Source organism: Lampetra planeri, chromosome 62 (assembly GCF_965212315.1).
Source record: "Lampetra planeri chromosome 62, kcLamPlan1.2.h2, whole genome shotgun sequence".
NCBI classification, from domain to species: domain Eukaryota; kingdom Metazoa; phylum Chordata; class Hyperoartia; order Petromyzontiformes; family Petromyzontidae; genus Lampetra; species Lampetra planeri.
The window spans coordinates 3,331,658-3,352,929 of record NC_136168.1 but is presented as its reverse complement, the minus strand read 5'-3'; the positions used below and the strand labels follow the sequence as shown (position 1 = coordinate 3,352,929).

Sequence of the window (21,272 nt, the reverse complement as noted above, 5' to 3'; positions counted from 1 at the left end):
TGGAAGGAGGAACGTTCCAGACGGCCGCAGAAGCGCATCTGAAAGCGCGCGATGCAGTGACCGTCTTTGTGCGATGGTTGTTATTAATATTATTTTGGCTGTTGTGTAATTGGCTGTGATTTGCAGCATGAAATATATCGCATAGGATTAACACAATTGCCCACGATATTTGACCAATAAACTGCAGCTTTCCAATCCTTCTTGGAGTTTGATGTCGGCAAAAACGTTTCGGAGCGTGGGGTTTCTTTGCTCCGTTTGGCGAACGGACGCGTGTTCATCCCACTGACACAGTGCCGAGCGTACAATTTAAAATAACGATTCGTAATTATAATTGGTTCTTTACCCTTTTATCTGGCAACAAAACTGACACCTTTTTTACAAGGAGTCATGTTTGCATTGACCACAATACCTGTGGTCGGAATGCAAACAAAAAACACGACTCTGATGATGTATGCACTGTCCTTGAAGTTGATTGGTCCACACCTGAGACAGCTTTTCTCAGAGCCTAGTCACACAACTCAAAGACAATGCACCATCTGAGTACCCCGAGCTCTCATACTATGATGGTGCATTTTCTTTGAGTTGTGCGCCTTTTGGCTTCATCTGGTCCAACACCATGTGAGACTAGGCTCTGAGAAAAGTTGTCTCGGGTGTGGACCAATCAATTTCAGGGACAGTGCATACATCATGAGAGTCGTGTTTTTTGTTTGCATTCCGACCGCAGGTATTGTGGTCAATGCAAATATGACTCCTTGTAAAAAAAAAGGTGTCAGTTTTGTTGCCAGATAAAATGGTAAAAAAAACAATGATCGTTTTTTGCTACTGGCAAAGGAGGTTCCAATGGTGATTCGTAATTAGTTTATATTGGGGTTAGCGTCACGTGTGGGTTTAAATGTCAGAACTGCGGATCCCGTCATGCTGAAAAGCGAACTCTGGAGATTACACCCAGCATCATCAGATGTCAGCAAGGCCAAAGTTGGGTGGTGCATTTTATAATCAAGGTGGCTGTGTGTGTGCGTGCATGAGACCAGATCTGTCTACGTTTATTGACCCCCGGGCACACGGCTTGGTGTGCATAATGTGAACGACCTTGCTCTTTCTTCACTGAACCTCTACCTCCCGTTGTGGTTGCTGCGTTCAGCTGTTCAGAGTGTCCATCAGAAAGGTATTGCTCTGGATTCCCTTGGCTTTAAACGTAGCAGCGCGAGGCCATCGTCGTAATCGTGATTGTGCTCTCACATGGTTTGTCTGATGGCAAGAGAACGCGCTCTTCATTCTTTTGCGTGCGCCAACTCGGTGTTTGCATTTACATTCATCGTCATTGTCTTTAGCATCAGCTGTTGTCTCTCAATTTCTGGATGAAAGCCCTCTCACCCTGCCGATGTCACCGGTGCTGAGATGCCAACAATCGGTCTGGCTGATGCCTCCCTAACCAGTGCTATGATGCCAACGATCGGTCTGGCTGATGCCTCCCTAACCAGTGCTATGATGCCAACGATCGGTCTGACTGATGCCAACCCTAACCAGTGCTGTGATGCCAACGATCGGTCTGGCTGATGCCAACCCTAACCAGTGCTGTGATGCCAACGGTTTGTCTGGCTGATGCCACCATTCATCTCTCTCTCTCGCACCCCGAGCCGATCTCACCGCCGCGGGCCTTTTCTCGGGCACGTTCCCCCTCTCCTTCGCTGCCACTCCATGGTCGGGTATCCACCGTTGCCCATCGTCCCGTCCGGCCGTGACATGTCCCTGTCCAAGCTCCGCTCGCTTCACTTATCCGAACCCACACCGTAATGTTTGTCGTTTAGCGCTCGTTCCCCAGATCCCACGCGTTCCGCTTTCTTTTCGCTCGGTGAAAATGAGGGCCATGCGTCTCGTCGCGCGCTTTTTATTTTTTTGGTGCGCACATTTCAGATGATTTTTTTTGTGTTTTCTTTCTCGGTTTTGGTCATCGTCCGATGTTTCTGACCCGTGCATCACAGCCGGAAAGCCGTGCGCTTGCTCGCCAGCTACAGCTGACGGGCACACATCGGAATCCCGGCTTCGTTCGTGTAATTTAAACTAAACTTTTATTTTATTTTATCAGGCGAGGCCCAACACGTAGGCTTTCGCGACCAATATTATCCATAATAGAGGTTTTTTGGTTAGATCGCGTTATATATATGTGTCCTTAAAACCCGCCATGCCAATCATCTGTTTCAACAAAGCCAATCAGCAAAGTTTGTCACTTAAAAGTAAAAAACATGCCAATACGTTACTAGTTCAGCACACCGTTGTGTTTGAGAGTAAACCTACATCATTTACATTTCAAGCCCAAAAACCTCTTACACTGAGCTGCACAGCTCTGTTTCAGAAGCAACCTGGCTATCATAATGATAGCTCAACGCGAAGCGGCTTGTCCTCGTTGGTCCCAATGAGCTTGTTGACCCTGGTTATAAATAAAGGTCACGTACACCTCACACGTGTACACCCAAAAAGCATATAGCCCACAAAAAATCATTAACATACTTGGACGCGTCGGATTAGACGGTCGGTTCCTATGCCAGAAAGTTGGAGGCAACCGGCCTACGGCTCTGGGCTGGCCCGGCAAAAACCGGTACCGTAAATGGGTGACCCGCGTCTTCACGAGGGAGCCGTTTTTTCTTTTTCCCCCCCCCACCCCCCTCTTGCGATCGCGGCGACGATTTGCTTCCGATCACCTCCACCCCCCGGGGAACTTGAACAACGATCCCTTGTCGGCGGCGGCAGCAGCGGAAGCCGGTTCGGAAGCGCTACGACTACGGCCTCGGCTCGGACGACGACGCCAACAGCGAGACTTCGAGCATGTGCTCGGATCGCTCGTACAGCTCACGCGGCGGCGGCGGCGGTGTGGGCGGCGTCGGCGGCCTGGGCACGGTGCTGGGTGCCCGCCCGGCGGAGGATGTGGCCGAGGTGCTGAACCACTGCGCCAGCCCCAACTGGGCGGAGCGCAAGGAGGGACTCATGGGCCTGCAGAACATCCTCAAGAGCCATCGGCCACTCAGGTGAGAGTGGTGGGGGCAGCAACAGCAACAACAACAACAACGATTCGGGTGAGAGTGGTGGGGGCAACGACAAGTCAGGTGAGAGTGGTAGGGACAACAACAACAACAATTGACTCGGGTGAGAGTGGTAAGGACAGCAACAATGACCCTGGTACCTGAGAGTGGTCAGGACAACAACTATGACAACAACTATGACAACAACAATGACAACAACAATGACAACAACAATGACAACACAAACTTACGTTAAGGTGCGGATTTTACAATGGATGACCGGGTGACGCATTACCCAGTAACCTTTGCACACTGCTCCGTATTTTTTTTTGTATTTCTCCGGTTCGATGTCTGCTTTACGTTCTCTCGTGCGTTCGTTTCTTTTTTGGGCATTTGCAGTCGAGTCGAGATGAAGAGGCTTTGCGAAATCTTCTCCAGGATGTTCTCAGATCCTCACAGCAAGGTAAACAGCGTCCGGCCTGCTCCATGCGGTTACACGATGGACACGAGCTCTCGGCTCCATCCCTGCGTCCAAGGAGGGTTGCTACAAGGCAACCCGCGATGGCTATGAGATGTTAACTACCTCGCCTGGTATACAGGAGGTCGTGGGTTCAATCTTGGCCCTGATGCCTGCTGTATATTTGGAGTCTGCATGTCTCTTATCATCACGGTGGCTAGCAGATGTTAAATACCTCGCCTGGTATACAGGAGGTCGTGGGTTCAGTCCTGACCCTGACGCCTGCTGCTGTATATTGGGAGTTTGCATGTCTCTCTCTCATCATCATCACGGTGGCTAGGAGATGTTAACTACCTCGCCTGGTATGCAGGAGGTCGTGAGTCCTGACCCTGACGCATGACTGTCTCACCGTGGACGCGTGGATGTTTCTCCGGGTCCTCCGGTTTTTCCCTCCACATTTAGGATCACCATCACGCGTTTGGAGTATTTGTCTGCTTTACACCTGATGATGATAAGCCCACTTTGTTGAGCTGTCGTTTGTGATGGGTCTCTTCCAAAAAACTTGCTGTATAGCTATATTCTTATGTTTTTTCGGTAAAGTCACGTAGGTAAAAAATTAAAATTAATAAAAGTAAAATAAAATAAAAATCACGACGTTTCGGAGGCAACACAAGCTTCCGTCTTCAGGTGGAACCATCACAGCCCGACAGCTGTATCAAGTAAATGAGAGATCACAAGAGATACCACTCCGTATATATAATGGTTGAGGGGGGGGGGGACCAGGAACGGCACACTTTTTATTATTATGGTAAGGTGCGGCGGTGAGGACACAGCAGCGGATGTGAGTGTGAAAGCGATGGGTATTACCTTGTTATCTCGGCATCTCTTGAGGAAGGCCAGCGTCTCGAGAAGCTGTGACTTCTTGTCTCGTCTGTTAAAAACTCTAACAGATAGGTGGAATTCCTCCCCGTAGAGGGCATTAATTCTAGATTTGAAGCTTTCGTGACTACAAGGATTCATATTTTTAGTTTTTTTCGGTAAAGTCACGTAGGTAAAAAATTTAAATTAATAAAAGTTCAATAAAATAAAAATCACGACGTTTCGGAGGCAACACAAGCTTATGGACCTTACCTGTTAATATGATTGCGTGTAAATATGACGGTGGCGCCTTAGGTGGCCAACGCAAACTGACTCGTAATGCACACGCCATCACGACCCTCTCATGCACAGCAGCATGGGTACACTGCTGTGGACGCATCGTGGTTGCGTTCGTAATTATTTGTTGCGTGTCTTTTTCTTGTGTTGGTCCCGTGCGCTCATCAGTATTGTGCGTGTGTCTTTTTTCTCTCTCCATGCGTCGCTGTCCCGACATCCTCAACAGAGAGTAAGTGCCACCAATCCGTTCTTTTTGGCGTCGCGTCAGCGCCGTTCTTTTCGCGAACTAGCGTTCGTGTTTTTGCAACGAAGCGCGACTGGGCAGTCCGTGGAGTGATCGGTTGCCTTGGTGAGGTGTCGGGGTCCGCTGGCAGAGTGTCGTGGGATCACAGTTTATCGAACTGTCCAAATGTCGATTTAAAGCTTTCGTGACTGCAGGGATTCATCTTCTTGGTTCTTTCGGTAAAGTCACGTAGAAGGGAAGTAATAAAAGGATGAAAATAAAACGTAATAAAATAATTCTCACGACGTTTCGGCTACAACGCAAGCAGCGCCGTCCTTAGGTGAAAACCAGGTCTGTCGGGGAGACAGCGTCTGAATGTTGTCGCCTCGACAGACCTGGTTTTCACCTGAGGACGGCTGCTTGCGTTGTGGCCGAAACGTCGTGAGAATTATTTTATTATGTTTTATTATTTTATTACTTCCCTTCTACGTGACTTTACCGAAAGAACCAAGAAGATGTCCAAATGTCACGAACTTTCTCAAATGACCGGCCATTTGCTTCGAACTGAGAACATCCACGCTGCAAACGTAGCCCCCGATGGGCGGACTAATGCCGCCTTGCAGGCCGGCGTTGCTTATCTGACCTTGTGCCGCACAGTGATTTTGCCACTTGGGCGGGGGGGGGGGGGTCCCCTATCGCACGGCAACCTCGGGGTGTACTGCAACGGGTGGGGCGCGGTGTCAGTATTGAGTCATCGACGACGATGTATGCACAGTAAAAACCTTGGATTGCGAGTAACTTGGTCTGCGAGTGTTTTGCAAGACGAGCAAAAATTTGTAAATAAATATTAATTTGATGTATTGTATAGTCGTGTATATAGTAGTGTAGTGTATAATGCAGTGTAGTAAACAGCAGCGTATGTACGTTGAACGCCTTTCTCACCGCACGTAGCCAACCATGCCAAGCGGAGGTGCGGGGGAAATGACGACAAACTAAACGCAAAAATCAGTTCTAAAAATCAGTGAGTTTTACAATCGAGATGACTTAAAAGCAGCTTCCTTACTCTCGGAAGGAAGAGCGCGTTCCAGACGGCCGCCTAGAAGCGCGCACGGCGGCGATGACGAGGCGCGGGGACCGATGCCGGGCTGCGTCGCGTGCGTCGCGTGCGTGCAGGTGTTCAGCCTGTTTGTGGAGACCCTGGTGGAGTTCGTGGCGGTCCACCACAACGAGTTGCACGAGTGGCTCTCCGTGCTGCTCACCCAGCTGCTGAAGAAGACGGGGGCCGACCTGCTCGTGTCCGTGCACGCCAAGCTGCAGAAGGCCCTCGACACCACGCGGTCAGCTCCGTGGTTTATTGTTGTTGTCGTCGTTGTCATCGTCGTCGTTGTCGGATTGACTCACAAAGTAATCTTTTTACTGGTAGTAACCTCCTGGTTACACCAGCCCACAGGGGATTATTCTGTCCGTCCGTCCGTCGTGCATCCAAAAATGGGAGGGGTGGAGAGGGGAGGGTGGGGAGGGGCTGGGTGGGGAGGGTGGGGAGGGGCTGGGTGGGGAGGGTGGGGCTGGGTAAGGGGTGGGAGGGGTGGGGCTGGGTGGGGAGGGTGGGGCTGGGTGGGGAGGGAAGGGTGGGGAAGGGCTATGTGGGGAGGGTGGGGAGGGGCTGGGTAGAGAGGGTGGGGAGGGGCTGTGTGGGGAGGGGCTGGGTGGGGTGGGAGGGGTGGGGCTGGGTGGGGAGGGGCTGGTCACCCCGTGGTGCCCTTATAAAACTCAACGTTTAACCTACTCATGCCGGCTTGTGCCCGCTCTCAGTCGGGCATATTTGCGGAATACACCACGCCGCCGTTGACCCTGACCATTGACCGAGCAACCCAACGTTCCTACCAGCTCCCTCCGCAGGAATGTGTTTTATTTTGAATGGCAAGGAGGTGGTTTTCTTTGTTGAAAATGAGTGGCGAGGCGGTGGTTCTCATCTGCCTTTTATTGTGATGGCCGGGGTGGTTTTTCCTCCGCTTCCCGCCCCGTGCGTGTAGTAGCCAAAGTAACGAGTTGCAAAGTGCGAGCACGAATCGGGGGGGTGGGGGTGGGGGTGGGGGTCGTGTACGAGCAGGTCCGCGTAATCCTGAGACCTTACTGTACATAAATAACGAGAGAAATAGAATCATCATCATCATCATCATTATTATTATTATTTCCTAATTCGTGTGTGCGTTATATTTTTACTTTGCATTGCAGGACCTTGTTTCCCTTTGACCAGCAGTTCAGCATCTTGATGCGATTCATCGTGGATCACGCACAGACCCCGAGCCTCAAGGTTTGTAAACGGGACGCTTCGACATTTTTTAAAATTATTATCGCGCCTCGCAATGTGGGGCCCCCCCCCCCCCCCCGCCCCACGTGGTTGAGCCGGGCACCCGTACGCTCATCAGCCAGTTAATTTTCAGTTCATGTATTAGGTATAGCCCTGTGAGCCATGCGGCTCTTGAATCGGGTGCAACCGCAACAAACAAAAACACGGACAAGAAAGATCTTAAAGTGACGACGCGCGACAGAGAAATCCAGCAAAGTCTTCCGGGAAAAAGCACCGTATATCAAAAATCCCAGTGGGATGCAAGTCATACAATAACCATAAGACAATTGAGATGAAAGTAATCAGTCTAACTCTGTTACTATAACAAACAAATATGGCTAAACCAAAATGTTTTCGAAATCGCCAAAATAAAGCTATAAAAACAATGTAACAGTGAATTTCGATTTAAAGCTTTCGTGACTGCAGGGATTCATCTTCTTGGTTCTTTCTGTAAAGTCACGTAGAATGGAAATAATAAAAATAAAACATAATAAAATAATTCTCACGACGTTTCGGCCACAACGCAAGCAGCCGTCGACAGACCTGTTCTCCACCTGAGGACGGCTGCTTGCGTTGTGGCCGAAACGTGAGAATTATTTTATTATGTTTTATTTTTATTATTTTATTATTTCCATTCTACGTGACTTTACCGAAAGAACCAAGAAAATGTAACAGTGATCATAGGAACGGCGTGTGGCCCTGGAAGGAAACATACAGGGTGATTCAAACATTTAACACTTACGTGGGACTGTCGTTTTTAAAGGAAAAAGAACGGATAATACACTGTAACAGGATAACAAATGTAATGTTAATAGCTTCAAAAAGTAAAGACTCATCTTCTTGGTTCTTTCGGTAAAGTCACGTAGAATGGAAATAATAAAATAATAATAATAAAACATTATAAAATAATTCTCACGACGTTTCGGCCACAACGCAAGCAGCCGTCCCCTCAGGTGAAGAACAGGTCTGTCGAGAAGACAGTCTGAATGAAACACCCCAGGCTTGGAGCGTCTATTTAAGCTGGGTTGGAGGGGGAAGAGCGCCTTGACAACAGAATTTGCATATCAAGAGGAATTTTGCATATTTATGGGAAATGCAGATATGGGATTAGTACTACTTGTGAAATGCGTAGGAGGTGGGCGGGGGGTTTCAAAGTCATATTATGCCCGTGCATTATGCAGGATTAGCAGCATCAAAGGGAGGGGATAAGACTCTCCACTTGTTTGCCATCGTTGTCAACGCGTGCCTGGAATCTTCTCCAGGTGGTCTCCAGAGCCGGGAGGCACATGTCTTGTGGTGTTGTTGTAAATTCTCAGAAATGTAAAAAAAAATTTGATGCACCCTGTGATGCTTTTTGGGGAGAAATAGGCCTCATTTATAGCACGTAAATCTTTTGCAATGAAAAATAACCATGGAACCTCCTTTGCCAGTAGCAAAATATGAGAATTGGTTTTTTACCCTTTTATCTGGCAACAAAACTGACACCTTTTTTTACAAGGTGTCATGTTTGCATTGACCACAATACCTGCGGTCGGCAAACAAAAAACACAACTCTGATAATATATGCACTGTCCTTGAAATTGATTGGTCCACACCCGAGACAGCTTTTCTTAGAGCCTAGTCTCACATGGTGTTGGACCAGATGACGCCAAAAGGCGCACAACTCAAAGACAATGCACCATCAGAGTATGAGAGCTCGGGGTAAGCATTTACACCATTGGAACCTCGTTTGCCAGTAGCAAAATATGAAAAAAAAATTTTACCCTTTTATCTGCCAACAAAACTGATACCTTTTTTTTTCGTGAAAACATTTTTCCAAAATTTTACACTTTTTAGGAAAAAATTAATTATATTTAATTACCAATTGCTTAATGGTGCCAGGCATTCATCTGACCCATAGGTGCCAGCCATCTCAAGCCAGAGGACGAGAGGACTCTAGCCGCCACGCATATAAAGGATTTATAGTGAAAAACTTTGTTTTTACGGGTTAATTTTTTTTATTGTTGTTGTTATCTTTCACAACTGGGTGTGTTCTTACCCGACCTGAAAGCGAAAAATCATTCCTCGTTCCGCAATTATAATGATTCTTTGTCCGCGCTGCCCGCAGGTCAAGATCGCCATCCTAAAGTACATCGAGAGCCTATCGCGGCAGATGGACCCCACGGACTTTGTGAACTCGAGCGAGGCGCGGCTCGCCATGTCTCGCATCATCACTTGGACCACGGAGCCCAAGAGCTCCGACATCAGGAAGGTGAGCGATGTTTTTTCTCTTTCTCTGTGCGTGCGTGTGTGTGTGTACGTCTAGGGGAGCGGTAGTGCAGCGGTCGACGCGCTGCGCTACGAACCTGGCGGCCCGGGTTCGATTCCCGCTCACAGCCAACACCAGTGACGATTATTTGAACCGGTCTTGGGCCTCCCCTAGGTCGACTCAGCCTACATTGAGTACCCGGTGCGATGTGTAAACATCGCCACCGGGGAGACAAAGGCGGCCGGGCGTGGTGTCGGCCACCCACCCCCTCGTGTGCCGTGCCGGCCTTCATAGGTGCTGCTCGCTAACAGCACTCGCCCCAACAGCCTGTTAAGGCTACACGGGGGATCTTTGTCTCATACTCTTAGTTCTTTCGGTAAAGTCACGTAGGTAAAAAATGAAATAAAAATTAATAAAAATAAAACAATAAAACCACGACGTTTCGGAGGCAACACAAGCTTCCGTCTTCAGGTGAAACCGTCACAGCAAAATATCTGTATTCATTTTAATTTCATTTTTTCCCTCCGTGACTTTACCGAAAGAACTAAGAGCATGAATCCTTGCAGTCACGAAAGCTTCAAATCTGGATCTTTGTCTCGTTATACTCTGAGAGCCTCGTCTCTGTTAAATTTCTACGGGGTGGTGGTGGGGGGGGGGGGCGGTGGTCGTTGTCTCTCGGTGGGGATCGCAGGCGGCGCAAACGGTGCTCATCTCCCTGTTTGAGCTCAACACGGCCGAGTTCACCATGCTGCTCGGCGCACTCCCCAAGACCTTCCAGGCCGCCGCCACCAAGCTGCTGAACTCGCACATCCGTGCCGCGGGGATGTCCCCTTCGCAGGTACCGCGTGGGGGGGGGTGGGTACCACATGGGCACCCTTAGCATGTCCTCTTCACAGGTACCGCGTGGGGGGGGGGGGTGGGTACCACGTGGGAACCCTTAGCATGTCCTCTTCACAGGTACCACGTGGGGGGGGGTGGGTATCACATGGGCACCCTTAGCATGTCCTCTTCACAGGTACCACGTGGGGGGGGGGGTGGGTACCACGTGGGCACCCTTAGCATGTCCTCTTCGCAGGTACCACGTGGGGGTACCACGTGGGGGTACCACGTGGGCACCCTTAGCATGTCCTCTTCACAGGTACCACGTGGGGGTACCACGTGGGGGTACCACGTGGGCACCCTTAGCATGTCCTCTTCGCAGGTACCACGTGGGGGCATCACGTGGGCACCCTTAGCATGTCCCCTTGGTAGCAGAGGTCGCAAACGGGTTTTGATTGCTTACCCGTACCCGTACCCGGCCGCACCAGGGTCGCAAACGGGTACCCGTACCCTACCCGATACCTGGCTAGGGTACGGGTACGGGTACCCGATTGCGACCTCTGGGATGAAGCCATGTTGCAGGCGCGGGTGGGTTGATTCTAGGAACTTGAATTGTGAGAAGAGACGAGACGTTGGGAAATGAGTGACAAACGGTGACTCACCAGTGACTCATGGTCTACCCGTACCCGTAACCGGCCGCACCAGGGTCGCAAACGGGTACCCGTACCCGGCCGGGTACGGGTAGGGTACGGGTATCGGGTACCCGGTTGCGACCTCTGCTTGGTAGGCACCGAGTCCCGCCCCCAATGCGCACACGCGGAGATCGCAGTGCGCAACCCAGTTTCGCATCCGTGCGCAGCTCCCAGTGTCCTGTTCATTTTTGTTTAACCAGGCGAGATCTGACCGCACGCGGGTTAGTTGAGGGCAATTCCGTCGTAGGCACAAAATAAACCTCCCGACGAGAGATGATAAAAAAATACGCGCCACGTCGTGGCAAGTCGGTAATGGTCACCGGATGTAGAGAGAGACAAGCTGCCAACCGTGGCACGGTGGAGTCTCCCACAACCCCGGCTCAACGGCCCCCCCCGACCCTCGCCGTGTAATCGAGTTGCTCACCGTCGCCGGGTTTGAGCAGGGTGGGTGGGGACGGGGGGGGGTCGGGGGTCACGCCGTCGTCGTCGTTGCCGCCGTGACCGCGGCGTTCACCGACGTGGCGACGGTGTCGCGTGCCGTGCCAGGGGTGGGCGAGTGGAGTGGCGCACCGCCCCTCGTCGCAGTCCGGCACAGGGCGGACGCGGCCGCTGACATCTCCAGGGAGCGCGTCGTCCCAGGATTCGTTGTCCCTTGGGTACACGCACACATGCACACACGCACACACACACACGCACACACGCATGAACACACGCATGCATGCACACACACACGCACGAACACACGCATGCATGCACGCACGCACACATGCACCCACGCACGCACGCATGCACACACACGCACACACGCACGCACACACGCACGCATGCACACACACGCACACACGCACACACGCACGAACACACGCATGCATGCACGTACGCACGCATGCACACACACACGCACACACGCACATACGCACACACGCACGCACGAACGCACGAACACACGCACACACACACACACGCACACACGCATGCACACACACGCACGAACACACGCACGCACGCACGCATGCACGCACACACGCACGAACACATGCATGCATGCACGCGCGCACGCATGCACCCACGTACGCACGCATGCACACACGCACGCACGCATGCATGCACGCACACAAGCACGCGCACGCGCGCACGCACACGCACATGCACGCACGCACACACACGTGCATGCGGTCATCTGCACAAATGAACAAAGGTACCCCCCGTGTATCCCACGCAGACTGTGCGCGTCAAGGTGCTGTTAGCGAGCGCCTATCAAGGCTGGCACGGTGCACCTATGAAGAGGAGTTGTGGCCAGAATTACCCCGGGCCGCCTTGTGTCTCCCTATTCCTGCTGTTTACGCACCTCCGATTAGCTACAATCGGCTTCGTACGGTGCGAAAGAAGTTTAACATAGACACGACAGCAGGTCCTCATTTGTGGTTTTGTAGACCTTGAGGGGGGTCGGGACCGGTTTCACATCATTACCGCTGAAATGAATTCCCGGTCGCTACGTTCGTGGCACAGTGTGCGCCAATCGCTGCACCACCACTCTCCGCGCACACACACACACACACGTATACGCGTACACACGCGTACACACGCACAACCATCCAGGAAAGCCTCGCTGAGCCTTCGGCAGCGGCGTAAGGTAATGCTGGCGTGACGCGGTTCGGAGAGGACTGGAGTTCCATCGCTCATGACGTACAAGCCTCTTTACACGAACAATTGCGGCAGCTGGCGTCATCTGAAATGGCAATTACGATTGTAATTTACCCCTGTAATTGTCTCATTGCACATGGCACGGTGACGATTGTTATCGACCCCAGGTCTTGACAGGGCCCCTCTGCGCTAGCGTGTGCGCCGCTGGTCAGGTGTGAAATTCTTGGGGTTTTTTTTCTTTTCGGTAAAGTCACGTAGGTAAAAATGTTAAATTAATTAAAGTTAAATAAAAAATATAATAAAAATCACGACGTTTCGGAGGCAACACAAGCCTCTGTCTTCAGGTGGAACCGTCACAGCACGATAGCTGTATCAAGGAAATGAGAAATTCCAAGAGATCCGACCCCGTATATATATACTGGTTGAGGGGGGAGGAGCCAGGGCAGGCCCCTGGATAGGAGTTTTTTATTATTATGGTAAGGTTGGTGCGGCTGAAGCTAAGGCTAGTCTACATAACAAAGGACTGAGCCTTTGTTATGTAGACTCGCTGATGGGGGGGGGGGGGGGGGCCAGAGTTGTTAAAGTGCGGCTGCTGCTAATGGGACCGCGCCTCTGCCATGTAGATGGTAAATGCAAAAAAGCAGGTCAGGAAGAAACAGCCTCCTGCTACGTTGCTTGGTGGGTAAAACTTAAAGCAGGAAACCAGCGTGTGAAAAAAGAAGCTAAACAAATCTAGAATGGTCAGGTGTGGTGCGGTTCTCGGCTCGGAGCCACGGCCGCCCTGGTGAATTGCCGCCCGTGCGTGTTGACCGTCAGAAATACGCAATGTCTGCGCGCGGCAGTGTTGCGGTTAGCGCTACGAACCCGGCGACACGAGTTCGGTTCCCGCTCACGGCCAACATCGGTGGCGATTATCTGAACCGGTCCTGGGCCTCTCCCTTAGGTCGACTCGGCCTCAAATTATTCCTTGGTGCGGTGCGTTAAAACATCTCCACTCGGGAGACAAAGGCGGCCAGGCGTGGTGCTGACCACCCACCCCCTCGTGTGCCGTTCCGGCCTTCATAGGTGCTGCTCGCTAACAGCATTTGCCGGTGTCGTAGTCCAAATTTTTGCCACGTTTAATTGATTTGAAAACACAAATCGGTTATGGGGCCCCTACTTGGAAATATCAGCAGGACCCGGAGGCTCGGCGAGGCTTTCGTTGCTATATAAATGCACGGACCAAACTCACTCTTTTATGCTTAAAACTTTCGTGACTGCAGGAATTCATGTTCTTGGTTCTTTCGGTAACAAAAAGGCCTACATTTGTGTTGATCTGCAAATGCGTTTTCCCCCTTGTCGTCTCTTAACATCTTCCTCCGGTTGTACCTCGCCATGCTTGCGTCCCCCCCCCCCCCCCCCCCCCCCCCTTAACCGTTGATAACCCTCGACCTTGCCTGCGTTGACATTGCCTCTTTTGACTTCCTCTCTCTCTACCCCCCCCCCTTCCATCTCTCACCGGGGTGTTTGCCTGCGTCGCTAATTCCAGACGCCCCTGGGGTTGGGGTGCGGTCAATGGGCTGGTAAAGCATGCCCCCTCCCCCGGCCAAACGCCCTCCAACCCCTCCCCCAGCACCACCCCCTCTTACAGCTGTGGCTTGCGACGAAATTCCTCGCCCAGGTAACGCCGGTCTTAACCTCAATCCTAACGGTTACTCCCTGTGGCTGTCCCCTTTGCTGAGCGCGAACGCTTTAACCGCTTGCTCCATTCGCTCGCCCCTTGCGTCGGTAGTTGTCGTAGGCTGGACTAAGTAGGTACGGTCGTCGTCGGCTAAGACGTTGGACGGCAACTAAAAGCTTCTATCGCTATGTCACGCCCTGTCGCTAGAAATATAAATGCTTAGCGTCGCTTTGTAGGTTTTCTTAGCAGCGGTTGTGCTGTCTAGGCGCCCCGATGCGTTTTGGGTTTGTGCCGCGTGAAAGCGAATTTATAACTTCGACAAAGCTGGCGGCACGTGGAGCGAGAGACGTCAGACGTCGTGCCAGAGTACAACCCAGCACAACCCAAAACCTGTCGGAGAGATTAACGGCGATCGTTTTGACTTGTATGCCATGGCTTGATCCAGCTCGTGGCGTTGCGTGGTGCGGCGTGGTGTGGTTTGGTGTGACGTGGTGTGGCGTGGTGGTGGCGTGGTGGTGGCGTGGTGTGGCGTGACGTGGCGTGGTGGTGGCGTGGTGGTGGCGTGGTTTGGTGTGGCGTGGCTTGGTGTGGTTTGGCGTGCAGTGCACCGGATTACGACACGGAGAACATGAACTCGGACGACATCTACAGCTCGCTGCGCGGCGTCACCGAGGCCATCCAGAATTTCCGCTTCCGCAGCCAGGAGGACGCCGCTGAACCCATCAAGCGAGACGGCGGCGGCACTGTGAGTGGTGGCGGTGGGAGTGGTGGTGGTGGTGGTGGGAGTGGTGGTGGTGGTGAGAGTGGTGGTGGGAGTGAGAGTGGTGGTGGCGGTGGGAGTGGTGGTGGCACTGTGAGTGGTGGTGGCGGTGGTGGTGGCGGTGGAAGTGGTGGTGGCGGTGGGGGTGGTGGTGGCGGTGGGAGTGGTGGTGGTGGTGGGAGTGGTGGTGGTGGTGGGGGTGAGAGTGGTGGTGGGAGTGGGGGTGGTGGTGGTGGTGGTGGTGGGAGTGGTGGTGGTGGTGGGAGTGGTGGTGGTGGTGGGAGTGGTGGTGGTGGTGGGGGTGAGAGTGGTGGTGGGAGTGAGAGTGGTGGTGGCAGTGGGAGTGGTGGTGGCGGTGGGAGTGGTGGTGGCACTGTGAGTGGTGGTGGCTGTGGTGGTGGGGGTGGTGGTGGCGGTGGGAGTGGTGGTGGCGGTGGGAGTGGTGGTGGCACTGTGAGTGGTGGTGGTGGTGGTGGCGGTGGGAGTGGTGGTGGCGGTGGGAGTGGTGGTGGCGGTGGCGGTGGGAGTGGTGGCGGCGGTGAGAGGGAGAGCCTTCCTCTTCTCTCTTCCTTAATCTCGTCCCTTGGACTTTTCGACTATTGCGGCATGGCTGTCCCCTTCTCCGTTATAACTAAAGACACGTGCTATTTGCGCCGCTCTTGCAGCGCAAAACGTCGTCACCAAAGTCGCTCCGCGGTTGAGCTTTGTAAGCCTCACAGGATATTTCCGATAATCCACCCCGGATCGAATTGCGCGCTCGATCGAATCGCCGGGCGGAGCGAACCGTCACCCGTCCCCTCCGACCCTCTCTGTGTGCGACTCGCAGCTGTCCCGCGACGGACGACTCTCCTCGTCGTCCTCCTCCTCCGCTCCGGCGCCGGCCGTGTGCTCGAGCGAGCCGCAACGCATCCCCCACCACCACAACCAGCACCACCACAACCAGCACCACCACAACCACGTGCCGGACGGCACGGACTGCGGCCGCCCGGCGCTCGACAACAAGACGTCGCTGCTCAACACTCCGTCGCAGCATGGCCTGCTGACGAGCTCCCGCAACCACGCCCCTGGCGGATCCCCCGCCACCTTCAACAAATCCGCCCTGCGAGAGGCCATCTTCGACGACGACATCGAGCAATTTCAGGATGGTGCGCAATCGCCTCTTTCGCCCGTCCTGTGCCCGGGGACCGCCCGAGGGTGGGACTTGTTGGGCCCCGATCGCCTTGTTTGTTGTGTCGTCCCCCCCCCCCCCCCCCCCTGTTGTGCTAAAACTAAATGAAACTATTTTTTATTTTATCAGTTAAGGCACCACCAAGCTATGCAGCTCTTTTTCAGAAGCGAGCTGGCTGTCACAAATGATAGCTCAACGAAGTGGCTTGTCATCTTCTTGGTTCTTTCGGTAAAGTCACGTAGAATGGAAATAATAAAATAATAAAAATAAAACATAATAAAATAATTCTCACGACGTTTCGGCCACAACGCAAGCAGCCGTCCTCAGACTCTGTCTTCTCGACAGACCTGCTCTCCACCTGAGGACGGCTGCTTGCGTTGTGGCCGAAACGTCGTGAGAATTATTTTATTATGTTTTATTTGTATTATTTTATTATTTCCATTCTACGTGACTTTACCGAAAGAACCAAGAAGATGAATCCCTGCAGTCACGAATGGCTTATCATCGTGTGAATTTGTATAGCACCCAAACACTCTTTAAACGCGTGACGTTCATTCCAAAAGTGGAGCCGGAGGAAAATCAACACGAACACGGGGAGAGAGACACGCACACTCCAAATACACAGCAGGCGTTGAGCCCCATGACCTGCATACCAGGCGAGGTAGTTAACATCTCGCCACCGCGCTTTTACCCTCGTTGGCACGGGGCCTTGCCCGCTGAGTTGTCCTCTAGCTCTCTCTACTCTCGCATAGCCGGGCGGCGGTGGCGGCGGCGGTGGTGGTGGCTCCGCTACGATATTAGTAAGCCCACTGCAGCTATGCACTTTTAAATCGTCACGATTTAAAACTTAACTTCTCTAGAACTGCTTTTTGTGTCTTAGTTTGTTGTCCTTTCCCCCCCTCTCCGCACCTCCAATTTGCACGGTTGGCTACGCACGGTGCGAAATAAGTTCTACATACGTACGAACATACAAGACGAGCAAGAGGGGCACACAGGGGGGGGGGGGGGGTACTTCTGCACCAGACGAAGCTGCATCGAGCAAATTCAACATACATGGGAGAATATGCGGGCGGTGGGGTGGCGCGAAAGGCGCCCGAGTTGGGAATCGAACCCAGGCCAGAGGTCGCAACCGGGTACCCGATACCCGTACCCTACCCGATACCCGGCTACTCGTACCCGGCCGGGTATCGGGTACGGGTACCCGTTTGCGACCCTTGTGCCGGCCGGGTACGAGTACGGGTAAAGAATCAAAACCCGTTTGCGACCTCTGACCCAGGTCCCTTTCTTGTTGCCGTGAGGCTTGAGAGCTGCCGCCCCCCTCGCCCTGTCGCCCGGTCGCAGACATCCCGCTGGAGCACGGGGACAAGGTTGCCGAGCTTCTGCGGGAGCTGTCGGAGTGCGGCGAGTGCGTGGAGGAGCGCCAGGCGGCCCTGCTCGAGCTGCTCAAGGTCACGCGCGAGAACGTCATGGGGCTCTGGGACGACCACTTCAAGACCGTGCTGCTGCTCCTCCTGGAAGCTCTCGTGGACAGCGAGGTGGGTGTGTGTGCGTGTGTGTGTGTGTGTGTGCGTGTGTGTGTGTGCGTGTGTGTGTGCGTGTGTGTGTGCGTGTGTGTGTGCGTGTGTGTGTGTGCGTGCGTGCCCCTCCCGGTGCGCCTACGGACCCCGCAGACGGAGAGGCAACGCGTTGTGTCGATGCCCCACCCCCCTCCCTCCCCCCCCCCCCGATGTGCCGTTGGTAGAAAACTTTCTAACAGCACTGCCCTGCGTGTGTGCCCGCGCACCCCACGTGCCTGCTGTCCCCCCACGTGCCCGCACAGCCGTCCATCCGCGCGCTGTCTCTCCGCGTGCTGCGTGAAATCCTGAGGACGCAGCCGTCGCGCTTCAAGAACTACGCCGAGCTCACCATCATGAAGATCCTGGACGCGCACCGTGACCCGCAGAAGGAGGTGAGCCCCCCCCCCCCCCCCCCCCCGGGGAGAAGCGGGGGCGGTGACGCTCGTCAGAGGTCGCAACCGGGTACCCGATACCCGGCTACCCGTACCAGGCCGGGTACGGGTACCCATCTTGAATTTGGAGCTTTCATAACTGCAGGAATTACTCTTTGGTTCTTTCGGTAAAGTCACGTATACGGGTAGCCGTTTGCGACCCTGGTGCGGCCGGGTACGGGTAGGCCGTGAGTCACTGGTGAGTAACCGTTTGTCACTCATTTCCCAACGTCTTGTCTCTTCTCACAATTCAAGTTCCTAGAATCAACCCACCCGCGCCTGCAACATGGCTTCATCTCAGAGGTCGCAATCAGGTACCCGATACCCGTACCCGGCTGGGTACGGGTGTAGGGTACGGGTACGGCCGGGTACGGGTATGGGTACGGGTACCCGTTTGCGACCCTGGTGCGGCCGGGTACGGGTAAGGAATCAAAACCCGTTTGCGACCTCTGACGCTCGTCCCCAGCTGGTACCGCTCGTTGTCGCAGAGGCTCGCAGTTCGAATCGAGTGGCTGCCCCTGGTTATAACTGCGGGTGTTATAATCGTAATGCTGCTGCGTGGGTCTCCCTCGCCGCGATTCAGCGTTTGTGTAAAGTTGCAACAAAATGTCAAAATAATTTGTGAACTTTTTTTCACATTGCGCTATCCTCGATCGCACTCGTGGGTGTCACATTGGTCTTGCGCTGCAAAGAAAGGGAGTATTAGCGGGTGGATTAATCTACATCCGTGTCCATCTTTACGGCGTCGCACACGTATTCCCGACTTCCTCCCACGAGCATGAACGCCCATCCATCGCCTAAGAACATCTGAATATACAGGGGACCGCAGAGCTTGGACAATTGCTGTTGTCGGCTCACCGGCCCAGTGGCTGCTGCCGCCCTTGCCGGCTTCGTCTGTGATTCCTCCTCGCGCCTTTCGAATCGCTCGGCCTTCGAGAGCGAGCGGAAACTGTGCGATGCTGTCCAGGTCGTTTTGAGAATTATTTATATTCTTAGGTTTTTTCGGGAAAGTCACGTAGGTAAAAAATTTAAATGAAAAAAAAAAATCACGACGTCTCGGAGGCAACACAAGCTTCCGTCTTCAGGTGGAACTTGATACAGCAAGCGTGGCTGTGACGGTTCCACCTGAAGACGAAAGCTTGTGTTGCCTCCGAAACGTCGTGATTTTTTTTGTTACTTTTATTAATTTAAATTTTTTACCTACGTGACTTTACCGAAAAAACCTACGAATATGAATCCTTGCAGTCACGAAAAGCTTCAAATCTAGAATTACTTATTTATAATTATCGTTGCTGTCGTTATCATCGTCGTTCCGTCCAGGTGCTGCGTGCGGCAGAGGAGGCGGCCACGGCGCTGGTATGCTCCATCTCGCCCGAGCAGAGCGTCAAGGTTCTGAGCCCCGTGGTCCAGACGGCCGACTTCCCCATCAACCTGGCGGCGATCAAGATGCTCACGCGCGCCTCCGAGCGCATCTCGCGCGACGCTCTCGTGCAGCTGCTGCCCGACGTCATCCCCGGCCTCCTCCAGGTTTCCCCGCTTTCTCTCGCGGAGGCTCGCACAGAGACCCATAGACGCGCACGGACACCCATAGACTCGCATGGAGACCCACAGACTTGCACGGAGACCCACAGACTCGCACGGAGACCCACAGACTCGCACAGAGACCCACAGACTCGCACAGAGACCCACAGACTCGCACAGAGACCCACAGACTTGCACGGAGACCCACAGACTTGCACGGAGACCCACAGACTCGCACAGAGACCCACAGACTCGCACAGAGACCCAGAGACTCACACATAGACCCACAGACTCGCACAGAGACCCACAGACTCACACAGAGACCCATAGACTCACACAGAGACCCGCAGACCGGCACAGAGACCCACAGACTCCCACAGAGACCCACAGACTCGCACAGAGACCCACAGACTCACACAGAGACCCATAGACTCACACAGAGACCCACAGACCGGCACAGAGACCCACAGACTCGCACAGAGACCCACAGACCTGCACAGAGACCCACAGACTCGCACAGAGACCCATAGACTCGCACAGAGACCCATAGACTCAGACAGAGACCCACATACTCATACAGAGACCCATAGACTCGCACAGAGACCCATAGACTCACACAGAGACCCATAGACTCCCACAGAGACCCAGAGACTCGCACATAGACCCACAGACTCGCACAGAGACCCACAGACTCACACAGAGACCCATAGACTCACACAGAGACCCGCAGACCGGCACAGAGACCCACAGACTCCCACAGAGACCCACAGACTCGCACAGAGACCCACAGACTCACACAGAGACCCATAGACTCACACAGAGACCCACAGACCGGCACAGAGACCCACAGACTCGCACAGAGACCCACAGACCTGCACAGAGACCCACAGACTCGCACAGAGACCCATAGACACGCACAGAGACCCATAGACTCACACAGAGACCCACAGACTCGCACAGAGACCCATAGACACGCACAGAGACCCATAGACTCGCACAGAGACCCACAGACTCACACAGAGACCCACAGACTCGCACAGAGACCCATAGACACGCACAGAGACCCATAGACTCGCACAGAGACCCACAGACTCGCACAGAGACCGATAGACACGCACAGAGACCCATAGACTCACACAGAGACCCACAGACTCGCACAGAGACCCACAGACTCGCACAGAGACCCACAGACTCACACAGAGACCCACAGACTCGCACAGAGACCCACAGACTCGCACAGAGACCCATAGACTGGCACAGAGACCCACAGACTCGCACAGAGACCCACAGACTCGCACAGAGACCCACAGACTCGCACAGAGACCCATAGACTCGCACAGAGACCCACAGACTCGCACAGAGACCCACAGACTCGCACAGAGACCCACAGACTCGCACAGAGACCCACAGACTCACACAGAGACCCACAGACTCGCACAGAGACCCACAGACTCGCACAGAGACCCACAGACTCACACAGAGACGCACAGACTCACACAGAGACCCACAGACTCGCACAGAGACCCACAGACTCACACAGAGACCCATAGACTTACACAGAGACCTACAGA

The 21,272-nt window shown here is 53.5% G+C and overlaps 1 protein-coding gene across 1 annotated transcript in view; it reads left to right on the top strand.

The window, feature by feature from the left end:
- Window positions 1-21,272, top strand: part of LOC144736654 (CLIP-associating protein 1-like) — a 51,069-nt gene that overhangs the window by 18,895 nt on the left and 10,902 nt on the right. The window contains exons 14-26 of the mRNA XM_078619226.1: window positions 2,749-3,023; window positions 3,417-3,480; window positions 6,026-6,189; window positions 7,088-7,166; window positions 9,310-9,453; window positions 10,142-10,288; window positions 11,508-11,617; window positions 14,134-14,265; window positions 14,869-15,010; window positions 15,852-16,170; window positions 17,535-17,728; window positions 18,013-18,141; window positions 19,501-19,707. Of these exons, the coding sequence (XP_078475352.1) occupies window positions 2,749-3,023; window positions 3,417-3,480; window positions 6,026-6,189; window positions 7,088-7,166; window positions 9,310-9,453; window positions 10,142-10,288; window positions 11,508-11,617; window positions 14,134-14,265; window positions 14,869-15,010; window positions 15,852-16,170; window positions 17,535-17,728; window positions 18,013-18,141; window positions 19,501-19,707 (2,106 nt within the window). The remainder of the gene's footprint in view (window positions 1-2,748; window positions 3,024-3,416; window positions 3,481-6,025; window positions 6,190-7,087; window positions 7,167-9,309; window positions 9,454-10,141; window positions 10,289-11,507; window positions 11,618-14,133; window positions 14,266-14,868; window positions 15,011-15,851; window positions 16,171-17,534; window positions 17,729-18,012; window positions 18,142-19,500; window positions 19,708-21,272) is intronic.